Source organism: Mya arenaria, chromosome 5, assembly GCF_026914265.1.
Source record: "Mya arenaria isolate MELC-2E11 chromosome 5, ASM2691426v1".
NCBI lineage: Eukaryota > Metazoa > Mollusca > Bivalvia > Myida > Myidae > Mya > Mya arenaria.
This window is the reverse complement of record NC_069126.1, coordinates 80706899-80728760: the sequence shown is the minus strand read 5'-3', so window position 1 is coordinate 80728760 and position 21862 is coordinate 80706899. Positions and strand designations below refer to the sequence as shown.

Below are 21862 nucleotides of genomic sequence, written 5' to 3'. Positions count from 1 at the left end.
TAAGTCCACAATTTATTGTAATTAGGGTGTTTTTGTATTTATTTTTATATCATAAATGTAGATGTTGCGCAAAATTTTGCTGCGTAAAAGTCCCCTGGACCCTGGTCTAATATCAAAATCCCCTGGAATTCAGACCAAAATCCCCTGGACCCTGGTGTAATATCAAAATCCCCTGGAATTCAGACCAAAATCCCCTGGACCCTGGTGTAATATCAAAATCCCCTGGAATTCAGACCAAAATCCCCTGGACCCTGCTGTAATATCAAAATCCCCTGGAATTCAGACCAAAATCCCCTGGGAAGCCTTTCAAAAATATGTCACGATGATATCATGGATTTTAAAAATAATTTAGAGACAAATAGATAGAAACATGATTAATCTTTTTATTGCTTGAACGCCCATCAGTAAAAGTTGAAACAGTACTGAAAAGGAATCACTTTCAGTTTGACAATTTTAAACAAAAACATGTAGTAAAATCTCGGTGATTTTTTTTACACGGACATTATCATCTTCTTTGATAATAACTACATTTATAAAATATAATGCATAAATGTTACAATGCAATTGTTACAATGCAGTTTTCATTACAAAACAAATCGAAATATTCTCTGTTACAAAATTAATAAGCTCTTATGATCCTTTTCATGTTCTTTGACATACATTGTATAATATCTAGGAAGATAAATGATCTGAAGACATATTTAAAAAAAAAATGCAAAATTAATATGATGTATTATGTATCGAGGGAGATCGAAAAACCACCGTTCAGAGTATTTTTAAAAGCAGAGTATCTATAGTATAGTATCTATAGAATGTATTTAGTTTATGTTTGGTGATTTTTTTTTAATTTCCCATTTAAGGTGAATATAAAATAATTGCTAGATTTTCAACCAATTTTTTTTTAAATGGAAGCGTTGGGTGACATTTCATATTTCTTTTTTCTTCGATCACTGTTTCATGGTTGAATATGTGTTCATGCTGATAAGGGACCATAAACATGTGTTTCTAGATAAACCACAAATACCGTTGCGTTCCCGGACAGTACCGGAGCGATACACAAATACAGACCCTAATTCAACATTTTTATTCGGTCAATAAACTTTAAGGGGCTTGCGGGGATGAAATTCTAGCAATTAATTTGTAGTTTCCCAACTCAAACTATACTATGAACATTATCAGAATATATATTTTGAAGAACAGATAGGAAGACATTACCTGGTAAGCATTTGTAATGAAATTTTCTTAAAACATATATTTTTTCCATTTTTGATTTTTAACAATTGATGTATTAATATCAAATACAGTCTGCAAAGTACAATATTTATACAAAAACGGTGGCTACATTCAAACAATAATAGGCAAAATAATAACATAACGTAATAAGAATTATGCTTACTTTCACATACATTCAAAGGGTAAAATCTATCAGGAATGTTATATAAATACATATAAAAAAAACAAAAAGTCACCAAATTGAATAAAAAACGTGTGACATTAAGTTTTAGATTTCATTATGTATTATCATTAAAAGTGTGTCTTTAACCATAAAATTCCAATTTACCCCATTTACCCCACCCGCCATTATTTTTTTCCCCGATTACACTGCTAATGCATCCAGATTTGCATTCTAAAGCAACGAGGACAGTCCACTGAACAATGGCAAACACCATTCAAAGTACAAGACACTCATAGAAAAATTTAATGTTTATATCTTGTGACACGGATTCATGATGTCGAAATCTTTGAATTTTAAGTTTCCAATTTGGTTTGTATACGTTAGCATTGTAACAATAAACCAAACACTTTTTTTTCAATATTAATAATTATTTGGAAATATACAGCGCCCTTCTTGCAATATATCGCAATATCGTTAAAATTGTAAAACTAAAGACAAATCTTTCAAGCCTTATCATCACATAATGGAAATTTAAAAGAAAAAAGATCCATAAAATCAACAAATATTGAGCTGTTGGACTAGGACAATTTATTATAACATTTAATTAAATTTTGGTAAGTCGCAAGGTTCGTCTAGTTACAATAATGTGTGTAAGGGCTACTTTTTAAACATTTGTAAATTCATTATGTTCTACTTAACAACAAAAGTCAACCGATTCATACCAAAGTAAAATATACTCTACCACTATAACTCCACTATAACACTGAATCGTAGATTTAGTAGCCAATACCATTTACTAATGACTTGTTAGTGTCAACTTTTCATCGTCATCTTGGTTTACCAATAGTGACTTTTTCTTAATGATTATTAGCAGGTGTGTTTTCCGCAAGATATTCTTAGCGCTTGCATTTGGCATACGAATGATACAGTGTACTATGGAAGTGTAGAGTCGCCCAAACAAAAAATCGCCAAAAGACTCTATAGCCGCAATTCAAATAGAATAAGGAAAAATCTATCAGCTTTTGATGACTTTTAAAAAATCCTTTTGCGCAGGAAAAAGTCTGTTTAAAAAGCATTATTACGATATACCATGAAGATAAAATCAGACTGCCGTTTCATATCTTCACCAAGAGTATTAGTATATATGGGTTGCGGCCCTGGTAGTCATCATACAGTAAAAAAGCCCAGGATGGAATCTTGAGACTAGTGAAAATTAAACAAATATGTACCTTCAGATGAATAATTTCAATGAAAACACTAGACATCCACTTCTATAATGTCAATTCTTAATATTATTCATTTATATAATCATAAAGAGCATCTCTTCAAAACAAGGGATGTACGAGTAATACAAATATTGACGTTTACATGTACTACAAAAAAATATAAAAATCTGAAACAATATAATTACAACAATCATTTCACCAGCAACAAATATGCAAAAATATCTACAATAAAACTAATTTATTACAGTCAGTTTTTAAGTCATTATTATTATTAATATATTATCAAATAATTCATTCTTTTCTACGTTGGAACAATTTTTTAAACTTCAAGCTTGATCAAAAAAACAACATAGAATATCTAAAGGCATATTTAAACAATAACAGCGAAGAAAATCAGCTGTGTATATCACATAATAGTTGTACATGTATGCAACCCAATCAAAAGCTAGTTGAGAATCACATGACTTTAACAATCAACCAATGAAAAGGCTGACTGCTGTCACATGATTTTAGAAACAACCAATGAAAATGCTGATTGAGTGTCACATGATACAGGTAAGAACTAATCAAATGTCTACAAATTATCACATGATTGAGCAGGCATCTGAAGTCCCGGGAAACTTTGGAACACCATTGGCATCAAAATCAAGTCCTGGAGCCATGTCACCAACTATTTCCTTCGGTGGTTGACCCAGATCCTGCATCTGAAATATGAAGGTTCTTCATTGGTTAAACCTTGCTTAATACAATCATCTAGTATGTGTCATATTTAATTTACTGACTCTATATCCAATTTATTATACATATGTAGGAACTGTAAGTTACATATCATATGTGTGTGATGTCATGGGCACTTTGAATATGTATTTATTGTTCAACGAATTATTCTGTTTAACTTTTTATATCTGTTCATTAACCATATGCTTTTGTTTTGTTTTTATCATTAAAATCAAATGTGGTTTACACATAATAATGCATTAAAAAAAATATAAAAAAATATGGCATCAACCTAGATTGTGCCCATTTAATATAGACTGCAGTGAAATTAGTTTCAACCAGTTTACAAATATTTTCAATCACGAATGTACTAACTTCCCAACCAACCTATATACAGTTAAATGTCATACATTATCACTAATGAGAATACCTTTTGCATCATTTCCATTATCTGTTCGAATCTCTGTTTCTTCATATCATCTGTGTCAGTAGACTTTTCTTTATCGAATTCTACTAAAATCTGTGATATCATGACATTTTGTTTAGAGTAGTTGCTGAACTCTGCTTCTGTAATTTTGGATTTATTTTTCTCCAGCCATGGGGGATACTGAAAAATATACACAGAAATTAGGATTTTAGAAAGGGCAGGGTGCTTAGGGAGGGGATGGCACATTGTGCCAGGCTGTAAATTGTTTGACTTTTTTATCATTTGAGAATTTTAAGCTGACACCCCAAAAGCTCTGGTAATACATAAACATATTTTCTTCCAAACAAACAAACTAAAAAGGAAAAATAAATAAAAACGTGTTGCACACAATCAGAGTAAAATCATGGTTAACATTTTTTTATATTTGCTATGGCTACCACAAGGGGAGTAACTCCAATTGTAGTTTGATTAAGGAACAAGGGAGACAAATCTGGAAAACCTTACAAAAAAACGGTGAAATATCAGTGTTATTGAGGTTTCAAAAAGTTATTTCACTGTTTCAAAACAGTAAAATATCAACTATATTTCACTGCTTAAACTCTATAAAAAATACTGCAGGCATAAAATAAAGTTTATTAATGATGTTTAAGCTGAAACTTTTTTTTCATTCAGTCCAGAGGTGCAGTTAACGTTACAGACTACAAATTAATTTCCTTTTACATTTAAATGTATATTTACAAACTTTAACCTGTTAAAATTGCCCCTTTTGGGGTTTTGCATATTTGACAATCATACATTTGCTTAAAATTCAGTTCAAATCCAGTTGATTTAAGCAATGTTAATTTTTCATGTTATCCATTTGCATTAGGACGGAAGTTAGCAAAAGCCTAATCAAGCAGAAAATATATTAATCTTGGAATTATTAGTTTGTTTATCTTTCTTTCTGATTGCAGGTATTAGACTGAATTCAAAGTATAACAACTACCTATTCATAATGAGCATTACTCAGACTTACTTTTTTTAACCTAAAGTAGCAATGCTGCATACTCAATCCAGGCACTTGGCATTTAGCTATAACATACCTTAAAGACAATGCTTTGAACTTTGTAACAAGTAAGTTAACGTTTTTGTACAATGGTCATTTTTAGTCATGGCCAGCTAAAGTAAAGGAATGATGCTAACGACGGTTTTAAGGCTGCACTCTCACAAATTGACCGCTTTGACAACTTTTTATTTTTGTCTTTGAATGAGCCAGTGTTTGTATCAATATCTGGAATCCACTGATATAAGAAGGCAAAATACTACATTTGTACCTCACAGTTGTTCATATTTATGTTCCATTGGTAAAAGTGTTACAAATACTAAAAGATAAATGTAATTTTTGGCAGTTTTTCTAACAAATTCAATCTGTTCTTTTGCAAGTTATCTTTTATGACAAAACTGATGCCCAAAAAAACATATTCTTAGTCCAAACAAATAAAACAGTCAAAACTGTAAATCAGTGCAGCTCTTTGGTTATGCAATCTCTGAAGTTGTTTTTCTTTAAAAAAAAAAAAAGAGAGCTAAAACTGTTATCATTTATCACCTTTTCTGAAATTTCTTTTAATGATGGGTATAGCACGTCTTTTGAAAGCAATGTTTTCATCATGTTTTGCATCATTGGCATAAAGTTGTCCTCCTGGGCATTTGGGTCGAGGCCCAGACCAGAAAACATCTTCATCATATCATCCTCCACTCCTGTGCCTGAGGCAGCATCCTGAAGAAGATAAAAAGCACATAATTTTAGGCATAAATATATAAAAAGCAAGATATCAAAGATCTTTACAACAAAAATGGAAAGCCGAAAACATTTTTGTATGAACATGTATTCCCTAAAGCAGAGGTAATTTTTTACTTTTTCTCCAGTGCTCCAGCAAGGATTTTAAAAGGGCAGGGTGCTAGGTCAGAAAGGGCGCTTTTGGTCTGCTTTGAATGAGCCTTAATAGAGCATAGTCCAGCAAGGAACAATGTACAATTATTATTGTGTATGTGTTGCAACTACTCTTAATAATAATAGTTTGTTATGAATATCTCTAATAGCTGTTATCTTTACTTTAGTGTTAAAATTATGTTTGTTTATTATTTGTATACTTCTTTCTGAAAAATGACTCTATCAGACAAAAGGGCACAGCAGGGTGAAGTCAAAAGGCAGTTGTGTGCTGGAAAAGGGCAGCGGGGTGCCCCACCTTGCTATTAGGCCTATCTGGGCACTGCAACTGACTGTAAGTATCAGTGATCAACAAATTAACACAATCGTCACCTGTAATCCTTCTGTATTTTGAGCTAAGCTTGCTAGAGTCTGTTTTAATGTTTCTCCAAACTCTTTCTGGCCTTCAGGGTTATCATCTGAAAAAAAGACACAAGTCAATGTCTTCCTTTTTCAAGTGAAATTTGAGTTTATTAAAAACATGAGCTGTCACAGTATGTGACGAATGCCCCCGAATGTGACATTGACCTATGAACAAGGTCAGTACATGAAAAGTTGATCTTGCCTTTACATATCAAATACATATGGCAAGTTATTTTAAATTGCCTCTGAACATAAAAAATACCACCCATATTTAACAACCTACAATCTTATGACTTCATATTCAGCATTCCATTGTGAATAAACACTTGGTGTATCTTTCACCTTAGAGCTAGGGACACGGGTCTTGCACGCGACACGTCGTCTTGGTATATGGAACACATGTGGCAAGTTATTTTTAAATCTGTCCATACAAGGGAAAATTACAGCCCAGACACAACAACCTATACTCTATGTCACACAACTGAGTGCTGCATATAAGGACATAGAGTATAGGTTGTCGTGTCCAAGCTGTAACTTTCCCTTGTATGGACAGATTTTAAAACAACTTGCCACATGTGTTCCACATACCAAGACAACGTGTCGCGTGCAAGACCCGTGTTCCTACCTCTAAGGACAAGGTCACACTAAGTGTTTATTCACAATGGAATGCTGCATATAAGGACATAAAGTATAGGTTGTTGTGTCCGGGCTGTAACTTTCCCTTGTATGGACAGATTTTAAAATTACTTGCCATATGTGTTCTCCATACCAAGATGACGTGTTGCGTGCAAGACCCATGTCCCTATCTCTAAGGTCAAGGTCACACTTAGTGTTTATTCACAATGAACTGCTATGATCATCCCATATTTCACAGAGCGATATCATATGCCATATTTGGATATTTGGTTACTAAAGTGGTTATCACACTCAATTCTCACCATCGTGACACGGGTTCAATAATGCGTGGGCTCATGTGAGTTGGTTATTGTTCACCAAGCTGGACAAGTGAATTTTCTCTTGATTTTCCGGTGTAGTCAAGAGTGAAATATTCACTTTAGGTATTCATTGGGTGAATAAAAGTGAGATTTTAAACCAAAACAAACATTTTTTTTTCCTTTATATGCTTAAATGTGGTACTTAAGACCTTTTTTATTGCATTTTATTAGAAAAACTTGCCAATCTGTAAGCGCAATTAAAGTCTTTTCCGAGATGAGGTCAGAGAGTTTATGTATCGGCCCTGTGCGTGCTGACGTTTGATGAAAGTGAAGCAGTTTTAAATTTCAAAGTGAAAAACACCAAACTGATATTTTCACCTCTTCATATATACCGGTACTTTTCATTTCACTGATAAATCTCTATAAATCATCAGAACGCATAATAATAAACAAAAGAAATCGCCTAACAATAATGAGCCTATTCAGCAGCATAAAATATACAAAAGTGGACTGAAAGAGACCTGTGTTGCCTGCAGCCTCAGCCAGTTTCTCTATCTGCTGCATCATGTTTGGGTCATCTGAGAGTAGACCCTTCATTGCATCTTCAAACTCTCGCGCCATTTCATCAGAAAACTGTTCTGCAAACATGTCCGAGATGGGATCATCACCTCCGCCTGCAGCTGCTCCCTGAGATAGGAAGGAAAAAAAGAATAGAAAAAGCCTGTTATAGGAATTTCCCATGTGGATGGTATAAAGCTGGAACAAATCTTTTGGCCAGCATAAGGCAAGAAGCCTAATCAAAATATGCTTTGTTTGACATCTTATACCAAGATTTTTGCATTATATTTTGTTCTTTAAATTAAAGAACAAGATTTTCACTTTACCTCATCTGGACTTAGACAGATAGACACCTCATAAACATCAATGTATATATTCCATAGATACGTCCACAAGGATGCCTATCCAATATCTGATTACTACCTTTGCTCCATCTGTTTTTGGTGTTGCAGTTTTCTGGTCCTTTTTTTGCCCAGGCTTTGCATTTGCATCAAAATCCTCCAATGCACCTGAAATGAAAGGCAGGTTGTATTTTACTTCATCACCATCAGTTTTGCAAATTTCATCCCCCTAATGAGTGATTTTTTTCTAATGGCAAATTGGGTAAAAAAAATTGAGATTAGGAGAAATACAAAATCTGATCCAAATAGCAAACATAATGGCGAATATACCTGTTTTCACTTTTAAATTTATACATAATGCTGTGTAAGAGTTAGTTGTGTCAAGATTTTGTTTATTTTTCAAGAAATTCATTTCTTTTTTATTCACCAACATAATCTGCACTGATCAAATTGGGGAAAAAATTATGATTTATTTGGGAAAATGGACGTTTTTTCGCTCAAGGAAACAGCCTTTAGAAGGCAGTCAATTGCCCCCTTACTGCTTAAACATGATGTCTCAATAAATACGTTCGTGTAGATACAGCAAGTGACTGCTGAAATAACTTAAAAAATGTTATATTCTGAGGTTTCTTCAACAATGCATGATAATTCCTTAAAAGGTTTATCTGTATTAACCTTGTACATTATTAACGGTGATGCACATCCGTTAAGTATTCATAAAAAATAATATTTGCGGATAAAAATTAGGACGACGCATGTCGCGAAATTACATGACATCATAACATTTTAATGATAGCCTTAGTTCATTTATAGAAAAAGAAATAAAAAACATTAATACAATATATGTTTGATATTTACTGTCTAATAATTCATTCAGTTCTTCATCGATTTCAGTCTCAACCTGAGATTTCGACTTCTCTTGACTTTTATCTCCGGATTCCGCCATGTTGTGTCGCTTACATCAACTCAAAGTGGATTCTTTAAGCAAATTTTAAGAAAAAATGGTGCATTGATTCCTTTATTCAAACATAATTATTAAAAAATATTCGAATAAATTATTACGTCTGGCCAATATACACTGTAAAACGGATTTGTTAGGTAAGCGATATTTCCCGTTGAGGTTCCCACGGGGATATTATCTGTAGGTCAAATTACACCATTACTAAGAAGAACTAGTGTGGAGTACCTTCCCTTACATTATCATTATCGGTATGTGATATCAGTACACAAGGAACCAGGCGATGTCACATTTACGTTTGAAAGAGGTTTTTGAGTCTTATTTCGTTGATTTTGGAGACAATCTAGAACACTCATTGATTTATAGCCTTATTTTTGCCTGAGCAGTAGTTTAATTGATACATTTACCATAAAGGATGACATCCAAGCTTTCGGTTCTAAACCTTATTCAACCAGTTGAAGATTCTCTTTAAGCCCCCCCCCCCCACCCTTAATTAATTCTTATGTCAGCGTTCGGAAAGAAAGCATCCATCCAAACTGGGCGATAAACTTTCCACACCCTCATCATGACCTTCGGTCATTTAAGCATTTTCAGTGCAAGTCATTAATCGCGTAGTTGAAACGAGAAAAGAGTGTTTAATACCCGGAAAACCTAACATAAATCCCAGCTCTCCTAGTAGACTCGGAGAAGCTACATGAAGCTCATTGGCGGATAGACTTAACGCATGTATAAGAATGTGTTTGGGGTTTCCAGCTCGTCTATGCTTGCTGTGTGTAGGGACGGGGCATACACATTCTGATTGTACAGAGGTCTATCATGAACGTTTTTGTAGGATGGTCATGTTGGTATGGTCAGCTGCAGCTTACGGCAGGTGCTCTAAAGAGATTTTTAAACAAAGCTGGTAACACCAGAAAAGCTGCCGAAGATGGTTATATAATCTTAATCACTTTAAAAGCTATGGGAATTATCTCTGGCCCACTGTAAGGCAACATACCCCACAACCATAGTGTCTAGGAGCATTCTGGTCGTGTATGCTGAAAAATCCAAGTTGTCCGAGACGATTAGTTCATGGCTACAACTATGACCTTATCTATGTCGCTAAGAGTGAATCCTTCGTATACTAGTATGTCTAAAGAGTCATCATAGAACTCTGTAATTAAACACCATTACTGAGCTGGTATGTCGATTTTCACATGCAGAAAGTTCTACAAGCAGGTGTTCAGGACGCCGTTGTCGACCTGCCCCAAATATCACGAAAATACTTAGCTCAAATCTCAATCTCAACTTATTTTACCATATAATAACTTTTTTTTTAAATATGTATGTTTTTACACTTTTCAAAATCATTCTCTCATGCAATGTGTTGATAAAAAATTGGAGTTGGAAATGCTACGTAATACTGTCGTGGGAGGATCGTGAGTTCGAATCACAACAAACGCTCAACCAGTTTTCAATAAAATTTACTTAAAGCTGCATTCTCACAGATTTACCATTTTTACAACTTTTTATTTTTTGTCTTGGAAAGAGCAAATCTTTGCGTAAATAATGTATCTGCAAACCATTGATATAAGATTGTTGACAAAAGATCAGGTCGCCGATTTTCATATTTCCGTTCAGAAAAATAATGTTTTATTGCTTAAACCGTTACTAACGGTTTAAGAAAAATGCATAAAACATCAATTTTTGAACTTGAATATAAACATCTGCGATCTAAATTTTTGTCAGGAGTCTAATATAACTGGTTTTCATGGATTTTCGCAAAATTTGGCTCGTTCCAAGACAAAACATAATAAAGTTGTCACCACGTTCAATCTGTGAGAGTGCAGCTTTAAAAACGTAAGTTAAAAAGTTAAAAAATATTTTCAAAATAGATTCCTTTTTGTTTGTTTTGTTCAAGACAGTGAAAATGTCTATTTTTTTCTTTTAAAAAATGTTGATATATGTTCAAATATTTATTGTCTTTGAAGTTCACGATTTTGAAAAGCGTTAGGAACGCGATTCAGCAAAATACTGCAACGTGATTTGTCAGTGATTGATATTATCACGTGATGCTACAAATGTATTTATTAAATGTTAAAATGTTAGTCATCTTGCATACTAGTCCTTGTTGGCGAGCAGATATGGTAAAAGTTGTCTATTTATTTCTTGACTATACCGACTTGAGTTTGCTCGCCACTACAACAGGGTCTTACACTTAAAAGCTGCACCCTCACAGACTGACTGATTGACAACTTTTTCATTTATAGTCTCAGAATCAGCTGATTTAAGCATATTTGCTTTCAATTAAGTCATATAAGACTACTCACAATCGAACGAGTCTAAATAGGATGAACAAAAAATCTAAACGCGTTAGTAACGCTTTTAGCCATAAAACATCAATATTCGAGCGTAAATATGGAAAACTGCGACCTGAGCTTTAATTAACAGTCTTGCTATCATAGTTTTCAGGTATTGATGCAAAATTTGGCTCATTCCAAGACAAAAAGTTAAAGAGTTGTCAAAACGGTCAACCTGTGAGTGTGCAGCTTGAACTGTATTTCTCCTGCAATTTCGGTACCAAAGAGTATACTAATTATATGACAAGTTTTTTGATGCATTTTAGGGGGAAATATTTTTGTTTGTTACCAAAACATGAGCGAGTCCCTTAACGTTGTGTTAAAGTGCCCGGACATATGATGACCATGCGTATAGACAACTGGTTGTCAAGTATGGCCTATTAATACATGGATACTATTTTCTTATGTTTTTTAGCATCATTCACGCGTGCGATATAATAATTAAGGACTGTTTTCTGTAACTTGCGGATTACATGTACCCCGTCTAAGTCGTGTTGCCAACCACAAAAGATTAACAAATATATACCATATACTTACGCTATACAAACTCCCAACTATTGGCGCTTACACATTTTCCTTTATAAATTGTCCAAACAATTAAGTTGCAATCTCACAGATATACCGTTTTTCCAATTTTTTTTTTTGTCTTGGAATTATCCAACTTTTGCGTAAATATATCTGCAAACCAATGATAAAAGACTGCTGACAAAAGATCAGATCGCAGATGTTAATATTCCCATTCCAAATTTAATGTTTAATGGCTTAAAGCGTTTCTAATGGTTTAAGAAAAATGCATTAAACATCAATTTTGGAGCGGAAATATGAAACACTGCGATCTGATCTTTTGTCTGCAGTCATTTATAACTGGTTTGCTCGTTCCAAGAAAAAAAAATAAAACAGTTGTCAAAACGTTCAATCTGTGAGAGTGCAGCTTTCAAATGAAAATGAAACATTTAAATTTATACATTAACATCGATGGATCTACCACAAAGACATTTTCCATACTAAAAATAAAAAAAAAGTTTAGCATATGTTTGAAAAAACAACAACAACAGAATTATAACACAGCTCTATTTTTGACGCAAACACTGTAACTTTTGTCCATACTAATACACCGATAACGATATTCGCCTGAAAATGTACTATTGTTGACTAGGGTAGCAAGACCCATATAACTCAGGTTAAAAAATGTTGGATTATTTGTTTCCCATTGACTGAGGCAATGTCAAAGAGAATTTGCGTTAAGCGACATTTAGCTAGTATCTTTTGAGCCTTCGAAAAAACAACAACAACACACAGAGCTTTTAAAAATCAAAATGAAGCAAGAAAACCTACAGACATTTGTGTATCTAACATTATATTTTAATAAGTTATTAACCAAATATTAACAGTAAGCAAGTTCAGCTTATTAATTTAGGCAAACTTGTGTCTATAAGCTTTTCATTGCCAGGTATAGCTGTATATATCTCAAAATATGTTGAATTAAGGAAACCATACGTTTTTCGCACATCTGTTTTTGTTCGTGTCAGGTAGATAGGTTCTGAAACTGGACTTTGAAATCATGGAAGCAATCAATTTCATTTTGGCAAATCGAGAAAAAGGACGAGCGTTTGAGCCCGCTAATGATGCTCTTGTTGTTTCAATTAATAATGTTACATGTATCCTATGCGCTAAGAGTGCTATTAGTCCGACTGACCATAAGAATTGTCATCACATCAATACCGTGTGAACAAAATTCTAGGAATATTCAGTTAGAATGTTTGATTCCAGCTTTGAATGCATCCTCGGTATAATTTAAAGAACATTAAGTTTCATAAGAGTGTATTGGCATCATACTTAGAAATCCCATTTAAAAAGGTTTTGTTTGGAGTTTTGTTAGTATACGCGGTATATAGCAAATTAATAGGAACAAAAGAGTGACGTTAATGTTGCATTTTTGGAAATAGTTTTGAGTTTCAAAAGGTTGGATAGAAAGTAAATAGTACAGTCATGATGTACACTAAACAAAATTCCTAACCGGCCACTTAGTAAAGTTACCTTCCTGAAAAGTGCATTAAGTACAATGTATAATCACTATACAGTTCAGTATTCGATATCGATCTGCCCTCACGTGGCAACATTCTTTGAAAATTTCAGCTAAATCGAAACATAAACGGCAGAGAAAACACAGTTCATATGCGGTTACTCCTAAATCCAAAAGTCACAAGGAAAAGAAATAACAATGCAAAGTCCATATATAGGGAAACTTTCATTGTTTTTGTATTTTTAGCAATCTTTTGACTCGAGCTTGGTTTCACATAGAAGGTAATGTTAAAGTTAAACATTCATTTGAACTAAATAAGCCGTTGATGACTCAGTTTTAGTCTCACATATGATGTAATATCATTTTAAAGTGACTAAAGTTGGTATTTTTTATTTTTCCTCCTTTACACTCTATGTTAGATTTTGTGATTCTATGATTGAGTGTGTTGTCATTTGAGACACTGTATCTTTTTGACAAAGCGATATATATGAACCAAGTTTTTACAGCATGTGTACGAGATAATGGTCTTTTCATGAAACTAATTTGTAATAAGGATTATTTTACAGGGAAAGGGATATTAGAAGATAACTTAGGTGGCCGGTTAGGAATTTTGTTTAGTGTATGTGCCCTTTGAAGATTGAACTGTTCATTTCATCCGGTAACCAACAGGTGCGTACTACATTTTAGTACAGCTCTTCTTGTTCGTATAGGATGATTATATCCCGAACTCTCCATATATTGATAAATTTGATGATATATCTAAATCAACATATCGAAGATAAATTAGAATAGATAATGATAGTTGCATGTAGCCTTAATTTGGAAAAAGGCCAGAAGATATCGGAATTTTCCCCTCTCGGGGCCTCAATGTTTGACAGAACAACAAGATGGCGGACGATAAAACACAGATCCCGTAAATTGGATATTTTCGTGCCAATTAATGGACATAAAATGGTTTGTTGTCATGTCAAATCAATTCATTTTAATAAATAATGCAGTATTATTGCTATATATTATAAGTCTCAAGCGAATTAACTTGTTGACTTTGAGAAAACATTCATTAACTTTGTATCTGGGGTTATTGTTTTCATAGGATACGATATTTGGTAAGGTGTAAATTGAGTTTTCATCGCTGTCGAGCAGTTTACAATATTTACAAAATTTGTTTTTAAGTATCGAAAATGTGTTAATAAATTATGCATATGCACAATTTGTGTATTAGTATGTATATTACATAAGATTTACTGTTGTTCTCTAGTTCTTTTCTTGTCTAAAATATTTATTTCCTAGCCTTAATTAGTGAATTTCTAGTCTAAAATAATAGGCGTTCAAAGAACAGGACACAACGGAACAAAGACTTGAAATGAAACAAGACGAGAATTTGACTAAATATTGCATAAAAATTGATAAAAACTTCATCTCTGGTTGACTTTCTCTCAGTTCAGAGCCTGAATGTTCGTTATAATGCACCAGTCAATTGTAACCAAGACCCCCCCCCCCCAGGTCCGGGGGTATACCGGTGATAGCGGGGGAAAAGGGCCGTGTTTTTACTTTCCAGGTGGCCCCGCAGGGCCGGGTGACCACGGTGGTTTTGTCATAGCGTCAAATTTAGCAGAGATTGGGCCTTATATAGAGTATCTGGGGTGCGGGGGCATTTGGCCAGGGTTTAACCATTAGTTCGTCCCCGCAGGATGGGGATTTTACCCGGGGTTGGCTGGACTGAAAGTCAAAGTCCCGGCAATTCCCCGGACCTGGGGGGCTGTGGTTACAATTGACTGGTGCATAACTCAACAATGTTTTGATATGTCTCATATTTACCAGTGTGCAAGTAGATCTAACACACATCAAATCACATTACCCATTTTCCAAAAGCATTCTTAAAATGTGTTATAAAAAGGCATCAAAGCTGACCACCGACCTTTTCTAATCAAGATAAACGTTGACAGTACCCTCACCGGAACTTTGAAGAACAATTTTCAATTTTTCCACCAGTGGTAATGATTGTGATACAAATCATTATCAGAGTAAGAGAGGAAAAATGTCAAAAGTCTGTTTTAAAATTAAAGTTTATTATCTATGGTTTGTTTTAACTTGCCTGATGTATTAAGGTGTTTTTTTCTTCATTTATCCAACATGACAAAATAACATTAATCTATCCAGTTTATTAAAAAATCTCAAATGCTTAAAAATCTCAAATGCTTAATGAATGTTGTGGACATTTTAATTTAGAGAAACATTAATCGATAATGAAGACACTTGAGATTATTATTAACTCGTGTTGCACTAATAAAAATAATAACCACTTGCACAAAGCCTGGGACAAGTAAAAATTATGGCAGGCAAATTTTAACTACAACCGGTCTGTGCGCTCAAAATAATAATAAAAAATATTATCCCCAGAAGTAAACATAATAGAAAATATGTTAAAATACATTCACAACTAGCCCTTTCATGGAGCTGTCACTAAAATTAATGGCATATTAATTGAGTCATATTGACTGGTTAAAAATATGACTGAAACTAGATTACTCGTATTTACATAAACAACCAGACTCTTCTCCAAATATGCAGACAAAGTTTCAAATGCAAACATTTTCCTCTCCATTCATACAGTGCTCCGAGAAAGACATTCAAGTAAGACATTTGTTTTCTCCAGGCATTACCTGTTTATGAAACCAAAGTACACATATATACATATTGACTGCTCATATAAAATATAAATCAAATGGAACTGCACCTGATTTCTTTCAAGATACAGCTTATTAGTGAAAAAAGTCCCTTCAGAGTTCCATAGTGTTTGCCTATTTCAGGAATTTCAGAGAAAAAATCAGATTTTTGTAAAAGAGGAATGCACTTCAAAATGTTGTTTGTTTACATATTTGAATCAATACAATTTGCCTAAATTGCCGATCATCTGTCAGTTATATTTGTTAGTATAACTATCATGAAAAACATTTTTGCTAAAAAAAAATCTACAAAATTACCAGTTGACCCCATTCAAGGGAAATTGCAATACACCTTAGATTAAACTTATTTCATCAAATAATTGTCATGAAACTTGATCTTTTTTGTTTCACTGCTCATAGAACCCAGTTGAACTTACGCTTTAGATAGAACAATGAAATTCCAAAGCGTGTAAATCAAAACAAAAGAATAGTAAAAAAGACTATAATTGAAATATTTGTAACAAAAACCCTAGCTTGTTAACCTGAAAGTTTTTCAGTTGGCAAAATAATACTTTTTTTGATACTTAAGACTGTGCCAAAGAAAAAAAGGAAGATAATTCAAGGCTTTTTCCGCAAATGGTATATATTTTTTTATTGCAGCTGGGTTAAGACCTATATATGCATGGTGCATCAGACCCATGCTGTATCAGACCTGGTGTATCAGACCCATGGTGTATCAGACTCATGGTGTATCAGAGCCATGGTGTATCAGAACCATGGTTTATCAGACCCATGGTGTATCAGACCCATGGTGTATCAGACCAATGGTGTATCAGACCAATGGTGTATCAGACCAATGGTGTATCAGGCCCATGGTGTATCAGCCCCATGGTGTATCAGACCCACGGTGTATCAGACCCACGGTGTATCAGACCCATGGTGTATCAGACACACGGTGTATCAGACCAAGGGTGTATCAGACCCATGGTGTATCAAACCTGGTGAACAGACCCATGGTGTATCAGACCCTTAGTGTTTCAAACACATGGTGTATCAGACCCATGGTGTATCAGACCCTTGGTGTATCGGACCCATGGTGTATCAGACCCATGGTGTATCAGACACGCAGTATATCAGACCCATGGTGTATCAGACCCAGGGTGTATCAGACCCATGGTGTATCAAACCTGGTGTACAGACCCATGGTGTATCAAACCTGGTGTATCAGACCCATGGTGTATCAGACCCATGGCGTATCAAAACTGGTGCATCAGACACATGGTGCATCACACCCTTGGTGTATCAGACCCATGGTGTATCAGACACATGGTGTATAAGACCCATGGTGTATCGAACCTGGTGCATCAGACCCATGGTGTATCAGACCCATGGTGTATCAAACCTGGTGCATCATACTCATGGTGCATCAGACACATGGTGTATCAAACCTGGTGTATCAGACCCATGGTGTATCAGACCCATGGTGCATCAGACTCATGGTGTATCAAACCTGGTGTATCAGACCCATGGTGTATCAGACCCATGGTGCATCAGACACAGGGTGTATCAGACCCAGGGTGTATCAGACACATGGTGTATCAGACCCATGGGGTATCAGACACATGGTGTATCGAACCTGGTGCATCAGACACATGGTGTATCAGACCCATGGTGTATCAGACTCATGGTGTATCAGACCCATGGTGGATCAGACTCATGGTGTATCAGACCCATGGTGTATCAGACCCATGGTGTATCAGACACATGGTGTATCAGACACAGGGTGTATCAGACACATGGTGTATCAAAACTGGTGTATCAGACCCATGGTGTATAAGACACAGGGTGTATCAGACCCATGGTGTATCAGACCCATGGTGCATCAGACACAGGGTGTATCAGACCCATGGTGTATAAGACTCATGGTGCATCAGACCCATGGTGTATCAGAACCATGGTGTATCAGACCCAGGGTGCATAAGACCCTTGGTGTATCAGACCCATGGTGTATCAGACCCATGGTGTATCAGACCCATGGTGTATCAGACCCATGGTGCATCACACCCATGGTGTATCAGACACATGGTGTATCAGACCCATGGTGTATCTGACCCATGGTGTATCAGACCCATGGTGTATCAAACCTGGTGCATCAAACCTGGTGCATCAGACCCATGATGTATCAGACACATGGTGCATCAGACCCTTGGTGTATCAGACCCATGGTGTATTAGACCCATGGTGTATCAGACCCATGATGAATTCAATCTAGTGTGTATCAGATCCACATGTTATTGTCTGGCCACATATTTTTTTTGCGGATGCAGTTATTTGTGGACCAATGAGAACTGACATTGACGTTAGAAAATTTAAGCAATGGTTTAACTAATAAGAATTATGTGATCCTTAATCGCTCAGTTGATAAATTGATTAACATACATTTCGTTGTAAGTTTGACTTTCACCAGCGCAAACCCTTGGCTAGAACTTTTATCTTTAAAAGAGAAAATGAAAACTTTTCCAGTGAATATGTTCTACAAAATATAGGCAGCAGCCACATTGTTCTTTAGAATACAAATAGTCTAAAACCGGAGAAAATTTGAATCATTCTCAATACTCAATTCTTATTGGTCTACAAATCATTGCTCAAAAAGGCTAAAGGCTAATAAGGCTCATGGTAGAGAGTTCAATAAAACCGTCGTGCCTTCAATGTCCAATAAATTTAAAGATTTAGTTAGACCTGGTGTCCTTGTGTTAAGCAAATATTTACTGATTCAATATACAAAGGCATGGTGAAGTATTTAACTAATATCACTATGTACAAAACATTCATCTTGTCTTGTGCCTCATTATAAATTCTGTATCATTGGGCCACAGTAACAAATAGGTTTTTTGGCGTTGCCTACCCGCATATTGAATTGTTTGTGTGTGTGTGTTTTCTTTTGTGATCCTTTTATTCTTTTATGGAAAATGAAAGATAAAAAAAAATGACCGACTGTAAAGCAAATTTTTTTTTTTCAGAGTCACAAGTATTTCGTGAGTCCGTCAGAAACATCAAACACATTATTTGTTATTTGTTGCCTTGGGGTATGTTACATAACGGGACTTTAAGATGTATAACCAGTAATTTTTGTTTACTCTTGAAAGTATAAGCTTTATAAGTTTGAAAAGTAAAAAACGCTTCAAGGTGCTGGGTATTTGAAAATAATTTACAATTTAATTGTAAGTGGTCGTGTAGCCGGACATGCAACTTCAGGGACTCAACTTTGAATACAAAAAATATGAAGTTAAAATTTTGTTAATTACGTATATAAGTGTATGTGAAAGGAAATTTTGATGCAATCTGATGTGAAGTATTTGTAAAAATAAAAAAAATATATTGACATAAATGCATTATCTTGGACAAGAATAAATGGGGAATGGGAACATGTTAGTTGTGCCCCCTACCCCCTCCTCCTCCTTAAACCGCAAATGATTTAGTTTTATTCTTTTACCATAATAATGGGCGGATTGTTCGAAACTTTGCTTATATTCTCATTGTTAACTTTCAAATTGTTACAGGAAAATTAATATAGATACACCTCCTCTGCGAAAAATGTTCAAGAATTTTCTTCAGTTCTGGAATAATTCATTTCTAGAACTTTATGAATTCTTCAAGAATCACCCTTTAAGTCAATGATTGTAATCTCTACTGTATTTAACAAGATTTAAGACAACTGTTTCAGCTGTACTTTGTATTTAAATATGGGAGCAAATCATTAAATAATTCATGTTTATAAAAGTTAACAAAGATGCTGTTCACGCTGTTCATTTTGACAAAGTTCTGAACAATCTCACAATTGCTTACTTAAATTATTGACAGAATTTCTGTTTGTTTCTGAGCAATTCAAGAGCATCAGTGGATTTATTCTTTGCCTGTGCAATGTAATTTCAAACCGTAATATACTTATAATAGGCACAAACAGGTTGACATTTATTGCGATGTCCCACGACGGCTTTAATAATCACAATAATGATGTATAGATTTTTCCAGCTAGGAAACGGTGTGCCTGGCAGAAGTAATCCTTTTGTCGATAGTTTTACGGTGTGATTGTTTGACGTTTTAAATCTTCAAGATAAATTATAAGATTGACATCGTCAAACGAGATTGATACTTATATAGGGTTGAGGGTGTCGTTATCAAAGAAAAGTGCTATCAGCTTATGATAGAAGTACAATTACTTTACTTACTAGATGAAAAAGAATGTTATAATGTGCCAATCATTGAAATTAGACTTTTGGATGAACAAGCCCGAATTCATATACTATAGCTTGGCATCAATTTTTTTAACAAGGCCTGCTATATAAAATTCAGAATTTGAGCAAGCCTGGAAGACATTTTACCAGTGCAGGGCTTACGGGCTTGTTTTAATTTCGACCACTGACGAACAACTAAGTTTGTGCTTGAAAATTTGTCCATATCAATTTTCTTATAATTTAAAGTATTGGGTAATACTTTAATTTACGCTGATTATAACTTAACTCAATAAACTGAATAATTTGAAGTCAGTTTTTTTATTAATCAAATGTTGAATTGAAAGTAACTGTGTAAGATATTTTGTATAAAAAAATTACATTTTTTACGTATTAAATTGCCTTTTTAAGAATGAAATTTAGAACATTTATTCAAAACATAAATTTCTGTAAATCAAATAATTGCTTCATTTGAACTGCATTTTAAAATACACTGTTTGGTTATTCATTATAATCATGAATTAATTTCAAGAAGATAATAATTAAAGAGGTAATTCCATATAGGCTCATTTTTAGCCCTGCAAATTTGCCAAATGAGAAAATTGTGCTTGAAATCTATGCAATCAGTCTTACAGATAAGATGTACCAATGTAAATGATTATTATATATGCACCAGTCAGTTGTAACCACGGCGGCAATAATTTTCCAATTGCTTGTAAAATGCCCGCCAAATATCCCGCACCCCATGGACCTTAGGAAAGGCCCATTCCCGGCTATTTTTTAACGCGAAGACAAAACCGCCCCATTCCACTGGCACTGCAGGACCATTACTTAAAAACATGGCCCATTTCCCCAGCTTTCCTCGGTATACCCCTGGACCTGGGGGAACGTGATGACAATTTACTGGTGCATTACTGCATGACATTTAAAATGAATTGGGTATCTAGCATGATCAATGAGTATTTCAAGTTTCTATCATCCCATCATTTTTATTTTAATTGTCTATCAATAATGAACTGTCTTTTATATAATAGGTTGATATTACTGATTGAGGAAACAATATCAGGTTACTTCATGATATGGGCAAGTTTGCATCTATAAAAGATATGATGATCATATAGCATCGTATCTACTAAGGAATCAATGAAAAGCTTTTAAACTTAAACACCGAGTTCTCCTTTTATTTCTGGTTTGCTTCCGGAAAATGATAGGCCAATAACGGAAACAAAAAAATTTTTTTTACCTTTAAACCCTTCAATTAAGAATATAGTATACTTAATCAGGTTCACCAAGCTTAAGACAATAGCGATTCCAATTTTAGTTCAAATTCATCCATTTTGATTTACTTGCGATGAAATTTGATTCATGCTTAATTTTTAAAGTAATTATGTTTTCTATGATTTTTTCATATTTAAATTGCATTGAATACACACATTTAAGTATTTAGAACTCTAAGTCAGTCATTGTCATATTTAAGCACATTTCATGAAGCGCCCTAAATTGGTGAAAGTGAAAATAAAAGTATTCAGCTTTGCATTATTTAAGATTTATAAGTGATTATAACATATGTTTCAAACACCACTATCTCAATGTTTTTTTGTTTGTTTTTTAGCATTTGGGAGGTCAAAAGGGAGCCTCCATGAACCAACATCCCTTTGTAATAAGGATAAAAATGCACAATCCATGAGCTACGCCAGAGTGAATCGATTTTTCTAGAT

General features: G+C 34.4%; 2 protein-coding genes across 3 annotated transcripts in view; one reads left to right on the top strand and one right to left on the bottom strand.

The window, feature by feature from the left end:
• Positions 1–359: 359 nt before the first annotated feature.
• Positions 360–8901, bottom strand: LOC128234749 (peroxisomal biogenesis factor 19-like). Its single transcript, XM_052949218.1, has 7 exons — positions 8788–8901; positions 8012–8097; positions 7552–7717; positions 6066–6151; positions 5352–5522; positions 3770–3946; positions 360–3326 (listed from the first exon to the last, which is right to left on the bottom strand). The coding sequence occupies exons 1-7, from the start codon at positions 8873–8875 to the stop codon at positions 3207–3209; spliced, it is 894 nt and encodes a 297-aa protein (XP_052805178.1). The 5' UTR covers positions 8876–8901; the 3' UTR covers positions 360–3206.
• A 5226-nt stretch (positions 8902–14127) lies between these two features.
• Positions 14128–21862, top strand: part of LOC128234993 (serine/threonine-protein kinase DCLK1-like) — a 52257-nt gene continuing 44522 nt past the window's right edge. For both annotated transcript variants that reach the window (XM_052949663.1, XM_052949661.1), the window contains exon 1: positions 14128–14200. The gene's annotated coding sequence lies outside the window, so the exon portion shown is untranslated. The remainder of the gene's footprint in view (positions 14201–21862) is intronic.